General features: G+C 40.0%; 1 protein-coding gene across 1 annotated transcript in view; it reads left to right on the forward strand.

The window, feature by feature from the left end:
- Positions 1–3006, forward strand: part of tcof1 (treacle ribosome biogenesis factor 1) — a 45506-nt gene extending 42500 nt beyond the window's left edge. The window contains exon 8 of the mRNA XM_060915132.1: positions 2721–3006. Coding sequence (XP_060771115.1) covers positions 2721–2762 — 42 coding nt within the window. The 3' untranslated portion in view covers positions 2763–3006. The remainder of the gene's footprint in view (positions 1–2720) is intronic.
- The last annotated feature ends 11823 nt before the right edge of the window (positions 3007–14829 follow it).

Below are 14829 nucleotides of genomic sequence, written 5' to 3' on the forward strand. Positions count from 1 at the left end.
TACTGGATATTTTATTTGGCATTAATAAAAACATTTTAAGATGCCTAAATTTGCAGATGTGGTCCAATCTCGCGTACGTTTCCGATTCCTTTCCGCTCTTCTGTGTTTGAGATCTCTGATCATGGCAGAAGAGCAGAGCTCCTCTAGTGAAGCTCACAGTGCTTCAGAAGTAAGTGCTGCTTTAAAAAGAGGTACATTGCTTGAAACGCACCCCTGAATGTGAGCTGTAGATATTTATGCTCAAATCCACTCAAAGTAGGGGGCGGGGCACCATCACGCTGTGTCTTTAAATTATATTAATTTCTTATAGGCCTACTTGTATTTCCTAGAATGTAAATGTGAGGAGTGACATATAAGCTATGTGCAATGTACAATATTCTTAATATCCACTGTAGATTTTGGTAGATGTGTTGGGTATCTCTGTAAAGCCTCAGCTGCGCATGCCGCCTGGCAACGCACACCCTCGCTACGTGCGCTAGGTGAAGGATTGGTCAGTGGAGAGCTCAGCTAAGGTCAGCATGTTTAATTCCCCATGCCAATGACAAGAACTTTCGTGAGAAATAACGCGAACGTCTGCATCATGCGGGATTTGCGGGCGGGAGCGGGACAAAATATGGCGGGCGGGAGCGGGACTGAAAATCATAATTCTTTGCGGGAGCAGGACTGCACAATGCGGGAGTGGGCGGGAGCGGGACTGAAAATCATAATTCTTTGCGGGAGCGGGCGGGAGCAGGACTGAAAATTCTGTCCCGCGCAGACCTCTAGCAAGATATTTTTCTTTCTTTGTTATCGCTCTTTGTTTTCACAAGTTAAAAGTCGCCTGGATTCCAAAATGAAAACGAACGGTTATATACCAAATGAATGTTCTTGTTCTGAATACTACAGAAACTGTTGTAGGCCGAGGTTATGTTCTTGACATGTTGTTCATTGACTCACTCATTCAAAGGCTTCTTGAGGCTAAACTTTAGTTAACCAGACTTGTTAACCGTGATGTCTGATGGATTTTTTCACCATGCAATTGCCTATTTCACCGTTGCTTTTTCTCGATTAAATAGGTGTTGATGGAATTAAAGTTTTATCGTTCACTAGTATTTCTAATTGTGCCACTGTCATTATTTAAGTTTCTGTGTCTAGTTAGACAGGCACGTCTGAGGGGGTGAATTTGCTGAGTGCAGTTGACAACAGGCGGGGGTGGGGCCTCGGGGGTGTGTCTGCCCAGGGCCTCGGCAAGGGTTAATGCGGCCCTGTTGTAAGAACGTATCTTTTATTTTTCAATAATTATTATTATAGCATTTTTCACAAATTGCTACCATCATTTCACTGGTTTGTTTACATTCTAAGTGGAAATTATTTTGTTGGACGTTTTTGTTTATCGAATTTGCAAAAAAAATAAAAATGCTGTGTTTCTCAAAATCCAGTGAGCGTGGATAGAATAAAACAGTTATTCTACTCGGTGTTACACACCTCGTCAGCTCATGTACGACTCGATTTTGTGCGATAACTGTTAATTTTAATAGTTATTAGAACTAATTTCATGTGTAACTTCAATAATAATGTGTTGCTATTTCAATTGTTGTGTTTTTTGTTTGTTTTTAAATAAAAAAGGACCCATGGTAATGTATCACAGACCCCACTTTGAGAACTGCTGTCTTAAAGTCCACATTAGAGAAAGGACATAAGTGGGGAAAAAAAGTTTAGTAGACAGTCACTACTCTGTTGAAGTGTTCTGGAGGGAAAGCAATTACAGACAGACCCTGTGTCTGAAGTCACTCACTCGTTCACTACTCCCTATTCACTATATAGGGAATTACTATATAGAGGACTATATAGTGAGCTCATTGGTAAAATGGAAAACACTTTCGGACACTATTCCATCACGCCGTTACTTACATCACTACTGTCGCACAAGTAAAACGTGCCAGATCAGCCGGCTGGTAGGTTTTCAAAATAATAAATACGTGCATGTATTTTTGTGATAAATCCATATTATACTGAGCTTATTTCCCACATTAATCAGTACAAAGTACTGTGTCTCTGCTGCATCTTTCAGTTCTTTTAAATCAAGGCTGAATCCTTTCTTCTTTGTCGCTGCCTTTTATTAAATCAAATTTGAGGTTTTTGATTAAAAAGTGGAAAAGTGGAACTTTTATTCTTGTATTTTTTTGTCTTATTCTAGCTTATTTTCTATTCTCTTACTATTTTTAATTGTACTTGAATGTCCGTTTATAATGTGATTTCTTCCTCCGTCCATTCACCCCAGCACCCCCCCCCCCCCCCCCCAGTGCGACCGCAGTGCATGATGGGATATATTGCTTGGTTAGTGACCATCGGATGTACACTACTTTTCATGATGCATTGTGGGATACTTTGAGTGCACTATATAGGGTGTAATAATTCTCACTATACATTCAGACAGCACTACAAAATGACGAACTCACTATATAGTGAGTGATTTTCAGACACAGGGAGAGACTGCATTTGACCACCTAGACTCATGTGGTTATGGCACAACTCACTTGATGGTGGAAAAATAATTAAAACATGATCACATTTGATTTACTAAGCTGCATCAGTCCTTGAAAGAGAGCTATTATGAAGCCAGTATGTACAGTATAGACATTGTAATCTCTCCATGTACTTTTGTGTACAGTTGATCTCTGTTCTGGCTCCAGTAATGAGAACGCTCCAGTAATCAACATTGTGTTCTCTTTATTATTCAGAAAAAGAAATCTTCAAAGGAGAAGGAACATGCGGATGTGTAAGAACAGGGACTCAATTAAAAGCAAGAGCTGATCCAGCTTGGAAATAACATGGACATAAAAATAACGTGAACTTGAAATACTGTAAATGCCATCCTACATTTGTTGATGGTGTCTGTGACAGTATTGATGATGTCTGGACAACACAAGCTTGTGGAGATTCTTATTGTTTGATGTATGTCAACTTTTATGTTTTATTTTAAATGCCATTTTTATATATGCCTTTTAATACATGAGTTGAAGGTTATGCCATGCATCAGTGCTGTTTGTTTATCGAAGACTGATCCTGGAAAGAATCAAGCAATTTTTAACGATGAACTAGAGGCTATGGTATGCAAATTACCTGTAATTCATCAAAAAAATTTTTATAAATATATATATATATATATATTCATACATGTAAACTTGTGTGTTGTCATGTGATTTGATTTGTGCTGATTCCTGAGTAATAATCCCAAACCTTTACAGTTCAGGGGATGAAATAAATACAATCCCGATTCCAAAAAAGTTGGGACAAAGTACAAATTGTAAATAAAAACGGAATGCAATAATTTACAAATCTCAAAAACTGATATTGTATTCACAATAGAACATAGACAAAATATCAAATGTCGAAAGTGAGACATTTTGAAATTTCATGCCAAATATTGGCTCATTTGAAATTTCATGACAGCAACACATTTCAAAAAAGTTGGGACAGGGGCAATAAGAGGCTGAAAAAGTTAAAGGTACAAAAAAGGAACAGCTGGAGGACCAAATTGCAACTCATTAGGTCAATTGGTAATAGGTCATTAACATGACTGGGTATAAAAAGAGCATCTTGGAGTGGCAGCGGCTCTCGGAAGTAAAGATGGGAAGAGGATCACCAATCCCCCTAATTCTGCGCCGACAAATAGTGGAGCAATATCAGAAAGGAGTTCGACAGTGTAAAATTGCAAAGAGTTTGAACATATCATCTTCAGTGCATAATATCATCAAAAGATTCATAGAATCTGGAAGAATCTCTGTGCGTAAGGGTCAAGGCTGGAAAACCATACTGGGTGCCCATGATCTTCGGGCCCTTAGACGGCACTGCATCACATACAGGCATGCTTCTGTACTGGAAATCACAAAATGGGCTCAGGAATATTTCCAGAGAACATTACCTGTGAACACAATTCACTGTACCATCCGCCGTTGCCAGCTAAAACTCTATAGTTCAAAGAAGAAGCCGTATCTAAACACGATCCAGAAGCGCAGACGTTTTCTCTGGGCCAAGGCTCATTTAAAATGGACTGTGGCAAAGTGGAAAACTGTTCTATGGTCAGCCGAATCAAAATTTGAAGTTCTTTATGGAAATAAGGGACACCGTGTCATTCGGACTAAAGAGGAGAAGGACGACCCAAGTTATCAGCGCTCAGTTCAGAAGCCTGCATCTCTGATGGTATGGGGTTGCATTAGTGCATGTGGCATGGGCAGCTTACACATCTGGAAAGACACCATCAATGCTGAAAGGTATATCCAGGTTCTAGAGCAACATATGCTCCCATCCAGATGACGTCTCTTTCAGGGAAGACCTTGCATTTTCCAACATGACAATGCCAAACCACATACTGCATCAATTACAGCATCATGGCTGTGTAGAAGAAGGGTCCGGGTACTGAGCTGGCCAGCCTGCAGTCCAGATCTTTCACCCATAGAAAACATTTGGCACATCATAAAACGGAAGATACGACAAAAAAGACCCAAGACATTTGAGCAACTAGAATCCCACATTAGACAAGAATGGGTTAACATTCCTATCCCTAAACTTGAGCAACTTGTCTCCTCAGTCCCCAGACGTTTACAGACTGTTGTAAAGAGAAAAGGGGATGTCTCACAGTGGTAAACATGGCCTTGTCCCAACTTTTTTGAGATGTGGTGTCATGAAATTTAAAATCACCTAATTTTTCTCTTTAAATTATACATTTTCTCAGTTTAAACATTTGATATGTCATCTATGTTCATGGAATTTTGAAACTTCCACATCATTGCATTCCGTTTTTTATTTACAATTTGTACTTTGTCCCAACTTTTTTGGAATCGGGGTTATACAGTCCTTAGGTTTATTAGGGCCATTGTAGGTTTTAAAAAAAAAAGGTGCTGAAGAGGGGATTAATATTCTGAGAAAAATAAACTCAGAATTTCTGAGATTAAGGTCATATATTTATGGGAAAAAAACTTGGATGTTTTGAGATTATAAAGTAATAAAATTGTGAGGGGGTGGAAAAAAAACACTTTCTGAGATTTAAATGGCAGAAATTTACAAGAAAAATAGACTTTGGGGGATAGTGGGGGGTTTTGGTCAAGGAACCAGATTAATTCATTGAACAAGATTAGATCAGGGTTATCACACCACAAATGCCGCAGCCTGAGCCTAGAGTTATAGGAAATGCAGTCTTTCCACCTCGATCACACAAATTTTAAATTTCCAGAATGGATTACAGCTGGGAAGCATGACTGGTGGGTTTTTTGCGCCCCCCCCCCCCCCCCCCCAATAAAATTCTCACGCCTTAATCTTGAAATTTCTGCCATGTTGATCTTGGAATTTGAGGCCCCCCCCCGGAAATGTATGACTATAATCTTCGAGAGTATCCTGTTTTTTTGTCTTATAAATGTATGACTTTTTAATCTCTTTATTCTAAGGGGGGAGAAAAACCTCAATTTATTAACCCCCACCTCAGCTATTTTTGTTTGTTTGTTTGTACCTGCAATGGCCCTAATACACCATGGTAGGAAACTGACTGAATGGTAAGTAAATTTTTGTCAAACCATTTTCTGATTTGCTACCAAAAAAAAAGCTATCCATATCAGTGTTCAAAAAGAGTTTTTCGTTAATGTGAATCTTTTAGGATTTAAGAGACTGTAATATGAGGGAGCAGTTTGTGTGCATTTCTGATGCCTGAAATTTTATTTATCACACACTAAGTACTTTGATGGTACAAGAAATCAATTGATAACTCAAGAATGCGCATCATGTAATTTATTCTTCAGATGAAGGATAAAGAAGAGCTGCACACAGATGAGGGTAACAGTTAGTTTCAGTGAGTATCTGGAGTGTAGTTCTGAAATGAATGTATCAAGTCAAGTCCCTCCCATGCCAGGAACTGATCTTTCCAGGCAGTCTCCTGTCGCAGGACGAACCATTTCCTGATTGGGAATGGGTGTGGTGCCAATCTATAGCCCTCAGTCATTACATAGCTGGGGTTACAGTGGGGAGCTGGTCCTCTGGTAATCACTAGAGTTTGACTCCCTATTCGCATCTGTACTGCAGCGTGCCTTGCCAGATGGCAGTAAGTACCATTTTTATGATGGTCTTTGATATGATCCGACCACGAGTAGAACTCACGATCTCCTGGTCGAGAGGCAGACATGCTAACCACGAGGCCAGCTCGCGGTGTAATGAATGTATGGGTAATAAAAATTAGAGTGCGCGCACACACTTTAAGTCCTCTCCACATAGTTCATTTAAGAATGGGAAATTTTTAAGAAACAAAAACTCCAGTCTGTATGTGTAAATTCCTATAAATAGACCAGGGAATTTTTAGCTGTACAAAGAATAAAACGATTGGTGGAATGCTGTTCTCGGGCAATCATGACAGGGGCGCAGATAGGATTTTTGAACTGGGGGGGACTGAGCTGTCAGCAAATGATTCCATTTTGTGTATATATATATATATATATATATATATATATATATATACTACCATTCAAAAGTTTGGGGTCACTTTGAAATGTCCTTATTTTTGAAAGAAAAGCACTGTTCTTTTCAATGAAGATCACTTTAAACTAATCAGAAATCCACTCTATACATTGCTAATGTGGTAAATGACTATTCTAGCTGCAAATGTCTGGTTTTTGGTGCAATATCTCCATAGGTGTATAGAGGCCCATTTCCAGCAACTCTCACTCCAGTGTTCTAATGGTACAATGTGTTTGCTCATTGCCTCAGAAGGCTAATGGAGGATTAGAAAACCCTTGTACAATCATGTTAGCACAGCTGAAAACAGTTGAGCTCTTTAGAGAAGCTATAAAACTGACCTTCCTTTGAGCAGATTGAGTTTCTTGAGCATCACATTTGTGGGGTCGATTAAATGCTCAAAATGGCCAGAAAAATGTCTTGACTATATTTTCTATTCATTTTACAACTTATGGTGGTAAATAAAAGTGTGACTTTTCATGGAAAACACTAAATTGTCTGGGTGACCCCAAACTTTTCTACGGTAGTGTGTATACATGTTATTTCACCTCCCTCACTGCCATCACCAGGAACTTCCTGCAGGCCAGGACAATGATAACATTTTAACATAGCCTATGGAAATCCAAAGTTTACACATTATCATCACGCACAGAAACTGCAAAACTAGTTTTAAAACCGCTAAGTTCCAACTGTTAAACATAGCGAGAGGCTGGGCTACGTGTGTGTGTGTGTGTGTGTAAAGTGTAAACCAGTGCATCCTGACTTTCTAACTATGCCTGTGTGTTGCGTGAGCGGCAGTCAGTCAACAACTCTTCGCAAAGTTTCCATATGAAACAATATGCTCGCTGAAATTATGGCAGGGAACGCCAGATTAAACATTAAAACTGCCTTCTGAGCACTGTATCTGCAGGCTGCCACCGAAAGAAGGAGGCTACCAGAAAGGCATCTCTACTCCGTACGATTTTACTTTCACTACGACATTACTTTGAACAGACTATCAAAAAATTGCAAGGTGATATGATAAAGTAAGGCACAGTTTACTTAGGCTGCTGGGCCATAGAAGGTTCACGCTGCACGCTGCATGCTGCACGCTACACGTTCACGTGAAGAACCGGACCCTGGGCCATTAAACTTCATGCTTGGATGTTCACGTGTTGCGTCTGTTCTACTTTGACCGAGTAACCAACAATATGGACTCTTCGGATGACGACGATTGCCTCATTCTGCTTTTACTGAGACAGAGGAAGAGAAAAAGGAACAGAATTTGGAGCCGAGAACACTTCCTTCTGAGAGAAACCCGTGGTGAATTTCACCGAACATTCTATAATCTGCTTGACAATCCCGATGAAGAACTATTTTTCAATTATACCATTCAATTATATTTTTTCTGAAGTTTTCCCCTGAAAGCATAGAGTTATCTCCCTAGACCCGTTCTGATTGGCTGGCGCGGCGGTGACCGCATGCATTGACTGGAATTTCCATCTTCACGCCTAGAAAAAAGTGTGCATGTTCATTTCACGCTTCACGCGTGAAGTGTGCAGCGTGCAACGTGAACGCCGTTCTATGGCCCAGAGCAAGTCATGCTACGTTTCTCCACTTTTCTTTACACGCGTGTAGCGTGTAGTGTGCAGCGTGCAGCGTGAACCTTCTATGGCCCAGCTGCCTTACAGTCGTTTTAAAAAAAAAAACGATGCAATCGTTTTCTGCCTTTTGGCACCCTTCATCATGCCGTGTTGGGGTCCTGAACTAGGAGGCGCTGTCCCCGATATGCCTGTCAAACTTGTGGGTAACCATAGCAACCAAGCTCGACCTCGCAACCTGTGCAGTCTGCGCAGTCGCAACTATGTATACACTGCTGTGCACCTCAATAAACTGAATGGTAATTAGTCTTTTGATTTTTCCGTGAGGTTTGCCTTATGCAAAGAAAGACAGCATAGATGTTTTTTCCTCCCTATAAGTGCGGGGGACCGAACGAGGTGAATTTAAATCTGGGTGGGACGAATCCCCCCCGTCCCCCCCTCTATCTGCGCCCGTGAATCATGATCAATCATGGATTGGTTCCTGGCAGGAATTAGGGAGCTACGCTTAACACCCAAATGTGGGATTATTTTTCCATAACAGCATTTTGTCAAGTCGCTTATACCTCCTATAATACAACAACTTGCAACAGCTACAGTGGTGCTTCAAAGTTTGTGAACCCTTTAGAATTTTCTATATTTCTGCATAAATATGACCTAAAACATCATCAGATTTTCACACAAGTCCTAAAAGTAGATAAAGAGAACCCAGGTAAACAAATGGGACAAAATATTATACTTGGTCATTTATTTATTGAGGAAACTGATCCAATATTACATATCTGTGAGTGGCAAAAGTATGTGAAACTTTGCTTTCAATATCTAGTGTGACCCCCTTGTGCAGCAATAACTGCAACTAAACGTTTGCGGTAACTGTTGATCAGTCCTGCACACCGGCTTGGAGGAATTTTAGCCCATTCCTCTGTACAGAACAGCTTCAACTCTGGGATGTTGGTGGGTTTCCTCACATGAACTGCTCGCTTCAGGTCCTTCCACAACATTTCCATTGGATTAAGGTCAGGACTTTGACTTGGCCATTCCAAAACATTAACTTTATTCTTCTTTAACCATTCTTTGGTAGAACGACTTGTGTGCTTAGGGTCGTTGTCTTGCTGCATGACCCACCTTCTCTTGAGATTCAGTTCATGGACAGACGTCCTGACATTTTCCTTTAGAATTTGCTGGTATAATTCAGAATTCATTGTTCCATCAATGATGGCAAGCCATCCTGGCCCAGATGCAGCAAAACAGGCCCAAACCATGATACTACCACCGCCATGTTTCACAGATGAGATAAGGTTCTTATGCTGGAGTGCAGTGTTTTCCTTTCTCCAAACATAACGCTTCTCATTGAAACCAAAAAGTTCTATTTTGGTCTCATCTGTCCACAAAACATTTTTCCAATAGCCTTCTGGTTTGTCCACGTGATCTTTAGCAAACGAGCAGCAATGTTCTTTTTGGAGAGCAGTGGCTTTCTCCTTGCAACCCTGCCATGCACACCATTGTTGTTCAGTTCACATGATGGTGGACTCATGAACATTAATATTAGCCAATGTGAGAGAGGCCTTCAGTTGCTTAGAAGTTACCCTGAGGTCCTTTGTGACCTCGCCGACTATTGCACGCCTTGCTCTTGGAGTGATCTTTGTTGGTTGACCACTCCTGGGGAGGGTAACAATGGTCTTGAATTTCCTTCATTTGTACAGAATCTGTCTGACTGTGGATTGGTGGAGTCCAAACTCTTTAGAGATGGTTTTGTAACCTTTTCCAGCCTGATGAGCATCAACAACGCTTTTTTTGAGGTCCTCAGAAATCATCTTTGTTCATGCCATGATACACTTCATGTGAAGATCAGACTTTGATCCCTGTTCTTTAAATAAAACAGGGTGCCCACTCACACCTGATTGTCATCCCATTGATTGAAAACACCTGACTCTAATTTCACCTTCAAATTAACTGCTAATCCTAGAGGTTCACATACTTTTGCCACTCACAGATACATAATATTGGATCATTTTCCTCAATAAATAAATGACCAAGTATAATATTTTTATCTCATTTGTTTAACTGGGTTCTCTTTATCTACTTTTAGGACTTGTGTGAAAATCTGATGATGTTTTAGGTCATATTTATGCAGAAATATAGAAAATTCTAAAGGGTTCACAAACTTTCAAGCACCACCAACAATTTGTGCTTATTTGAACACCACATCATACTTTTTAAATGTTTATAGTTACACTTATGTTTGTGGAACGTCCTCAAGCTGGGTTCGTTCCTGTTATCACTGTTATCCTGCCAACACCCCCCGCCCCAAAATTAACAAGATGTACGTAGTGCAGCTCGTCATGTTACAAAGAAACCATTAAGCACAAGCTCGTCTCTCCTGACGACTTCCCTGTGGTGGAAAATTTACTGACTTGCAAAGTCCTGGCACTGGAGACAACTCCTTCCATAAATACTGAATAAACGTCTCTGAACAGAAAACTTCACCACATCATGATTATGTTTTTCATTGTGAACTAACACATTAAAACAAAATCCGTATTAGTAGTCTAAGATTATGTGGAGAGTCTGGTGTACAAATCCTGATGAGCGAGCTGTTCTTATAGAAATACCAGCTTATTAGAATGAACGTATTAATATAAACCTGTGGTTTGAATTACAGTTAGCACTACTGTCAGAGCTATTATTGTAGAAGATGAATCAGCACCTTTTGACCAGTCGCATTCAAGAATTCACCAGCAATGCGGTATAACTGTTTTTAATGTATGGCGATATGCTATTTTTGTCATCATACAGTCATTCTGAAACCATCAGTTATAAACAGTTTCATGGGTTTTTAAACACCGTTTCTCAAGTTTAGTGTTCATTAGTGCTCGTTACAGCATGACAGTGTCGTACTAGAAAAATCATCCATCACCACAGAAAATGAGCAAGGATCCTCAGAGATTTAGGCTTAGTATCCAAAAATGTAAGTTACATTTATATTAGTTGTCCTACATCAAGTGAAGATGTACAAATGAATTAATATTCGGGGGGGGGGGGGGGGGTCAAGGCTCGGTCAACAGACTAGTGATAATCGGAAATCAAATTTTATTTTCCGCTCCGTGACTTCTAATGGAACAATGGATGATTCATCCATTTTTAAATGTTCCCGTACGGAAATGGAATGTATTATACACCAACCTTACCGACCTAAATCCTCTTATGACTAAATCATCAGGACAAATATGAGTGAAAATAAAACCATTTAGGGGAAGGAGGGTGATCAACTAACCATGGTTGCAAAAGCATGCTACACAACCACAGCGCAAGCTGTTTGCTTCAACAGTGTGTACAGTATTAACACACACCTTGCCCTTTACTGACAGCAGGCATTATCTGTGAGCGTTGGTTGTATATACAATAAAATAGGACAGCGAGACCAGAGCAACTGGGCTGAGTTCAGACGTGAATGCTTGTGTATGGAAACAGAACTCGTCACATTCATATTGAGGTTTTTCCAGGCGCTGATATTAATGCGTATGCATATGTGTGGGCTTTCTGCCATTGAGGTGAAAAGTGTTTCTATTTTCTCTTTGTCAACAAACTGAGCAAAACTCTTTGCTCATTACAAATAAACTGTAAAAAAAAAAAAAAGAAATACATAATCATCCTTTCAGAAGCTCCAAACATATCCACAAGGATGATTACTTTAGTATACAACATGTGAAGCATGAGGGGAATCCCCTGCTGAGTGCTGAGAGCTGTTTAGGGTAGTGACGGGTTGGTCTCATAGCAGGGGGTTGATGAATGTTTCCATAGATGAAGGAAGTTTTGTATCTATCAAATTCTCCACATGCTTTCCATATCAATGGACTGTATTTACCACAGGATGTAATCTTCATGGCTTATTATTAAAAAATGCAAGTCACTTTCCAGATGGAATGATTGCACACTTACAGATTTTAATTAATAAAAATACAATTCATAATATTACAGAAATCTGGTGTGAGGTGTATAGATCAAAAACATCACTGTCACAGCTTATGATGACTCAGTTTTATTTTGGGAATAATAAACATGTATACCTACATACAGTACTGTGCAAAAGTCTTTGTGTAAAGAAATGCTGGAGACCAAAACTGGCTTAATGTATGTGGTTGCGAACAACAGATCTAAGATCCTGTGGGACTTCAAGTTCCAGACTGACAAGCAGGTGCTAGCTAACCAACCAGACATATAGCGGTGGTAGACAAGGAGCAGAAGAGTGTAGTTGTGATATATGTGGCAATCCCAGCTGACCGTAACATCAGGCAGAAGGAGCACGAGGAGATCGAGAAGTACTAGGGGCTGAAAGAACAACTCCAACAGATGTGGAAGATAAAGTCCAGAGTGGTCCCAGTGGTGATGGGAGCATTAAGGGCTGTGACCCCCATACTGGGAGAGTGGCTCCAACAGATTCCAGGTACATCTGAAGTCTCTGTCCAGAAGAGTGCAGTCCAAGGAACAGCTAAGATACTAGGAGACGACTCTAGACTGGCAGCAGGCCAGTCAAGCACATACACTCTGTGTCTGTTGTAGCCCACACAGAATGAGGGCTGGCATTGTCCTGCTGAAATAAGCATGGACTTCCCGGGAAGAGACATCACCTTGATGGCAACATATGGTACTGTGCAAAAGTCTTAGGCACGTGTAAAGAAATGCTGTAGACCAAAGATGGCTTAAAAGTAATCAGATGAAATGTTTCAACATTAAAAAAATACTATAAACAGCAGTAAGCCATAATAAATGAAACAAAGTCAATATTTGGGGAGAGACACCCTTTGCTTGAATAAAAATGGCAGTCTCTGGTACAGTGAGTGCAGTTTTATAAGGAAATGAGCTGTAGGTTTTACTGAGCATCTTGCAGAACCAGCCACAGTTCTTCTGGACACTTTGACTCTCACACTTGCTTCTTAATTTTGCACCAAAACCCAGCAGCCTTCGTTATGTTTTCTTTTTTAATCTGAAAAGTGGTTTCTTATGTAATATGCTGCTCAGATAGAAAAAAAAATTTTCTGTAACTTTTGTGCTGGAAAATGAATGTTTGGACTCTAAAATGTTTTTGTACTGACTCGATAATGTAGAGCCCATGATGGCTATATTTGTCACATTAGCATGATGGTTTCTCACCCAGTGCTGCCTGAGGGCTTGAAGGTCACGCACATTCAACAGTAATTTCTGACCTTGTCTTTTACACACTGACATGTCTCTGAATTCCCTGAATCTTTTCACAATATTATGTACTGCAGATTTTGAAAGACCTAAATTTTCTGCAGTCTTGCATTGAGAAATGTTCTTTTTGAATTGACTAACAATTCTCTCATGAATTTTGGCATAAAGGAGTGAGTCATGACCCATCCTTACCTACAAAGACTGAGCCTTTGGTGCTGCTCCTTTTATACTCAATCGTGGTACCCTCACCTGTTACCAGTTTGCCTGCTTATTGTGGAATCCTCCAAAATGGTGTTACCTGAACATCCTATAAACTTTTCAGTCTTATTTTGTCTCTGTCCCAACTTTTTTTGAGTGTGCTGCAGGCATCAAATTCTAACTTTGTTTATATTTACAAAATACAATTAAGTTGGTCAGTAAAACTACTGAAAATCTTTTCTTTGTACTTTTGTCAGTTAAATAAAGGTTCACCTGAGTTAACAAATATCTCTCTCTCACACACACACACACACACACACACACAAAAATAATAACAATAATACATTTTATTTATAAGCGCCTTTCAAGACACTCAAGCGGCTGAAAGCTCTGCTCCCCATGGTACTGAGGCGGGCAGAGGGGACAGTGAAGTAGATAGAAGAGGAGGAACGAAGGGAACGGGCTGGAGTGGCGATGTGAAGAAGGTCGGACAAATACGGAGGGGCAAGGTTGTGAATGACCTTGAAGGTATACAGGAGGAGTTTAAATTCTATATGTTGCTTGACCGGGAGCCAGTGAAGTTGCCGGTTGATGGGGGTGATGTGGTGATAAGAAGGGGTTTTAGTGATGATACGGGCAGCAGGGTTCTGGACCAGTTGGAGTTTATGGACAGACTTTTGAGGGAGGCCGAAAAGAAGAGAATTGCAGTGGTCAATCCAGGAGGTCACAAGGCTGTGAACAAGGATGGAGGCAGTATTGGGGGTGGGTGGGTAAGAGAGGGGCGGAGTTGATTAACGTTACGTAGATGGAAGTATGTCACTCATGAGGGTATTGATGAATTGTTTTGATAAATTTGGGTACTTTTTGTTTGTGAATGTGTTTATATAATTAAAAGAACATCACACATTGGCTTGAAGATATGAAGTTTATCTTCTCATGTTGAAAAACTTGCATTTTTCATACGAAATACATGGCACATCTGAGTGACACATTTAAATAATATTGGCTGGCGTTGAGTGGTATATCAGATATATTCCATTCAGCTAACATGATATTGAATGAGTCGAAGACAAGTATATGTGATATACTATGAAAAAGTCAGCCGATATTATTATTATTATTATAATACATGCACATTCAAAATTCTCTCAAAATCTTATGTATTTAATGAAGCAAACCTGACAGCCCTATTTGTTTACAAATTCTCACACTTGCCCACTATTATGGAAATTTTACTTGTAATACATATCTTATGGTGTTTTAAATTCACTGCGACAGTTTACTGCGGGCACCTGTGCAGCAGAAATCTTTCTCATTGAATATTTGCATCAGCTCTGACATGTGACATCATGTTGTCTTGACAACCATGGAGTATCGTAAACCA

The sequence above is a fragment of the Neoarius graeffei genome, chromosome 2, assembly GCF_027579695.1.
Source record: "Neoarius graeffei isolate fNeoGra1 chromosome 2, fNeoGra1.pri, whole genome shotgun sequence".
Classification (NCBI taxonomy): domain Eukaryota; kingdom Metazoa; phylum Chordata; class Actinopteri; order Siluriformes; family Ariidae; genus Neoarius; species Neoarius graeffei.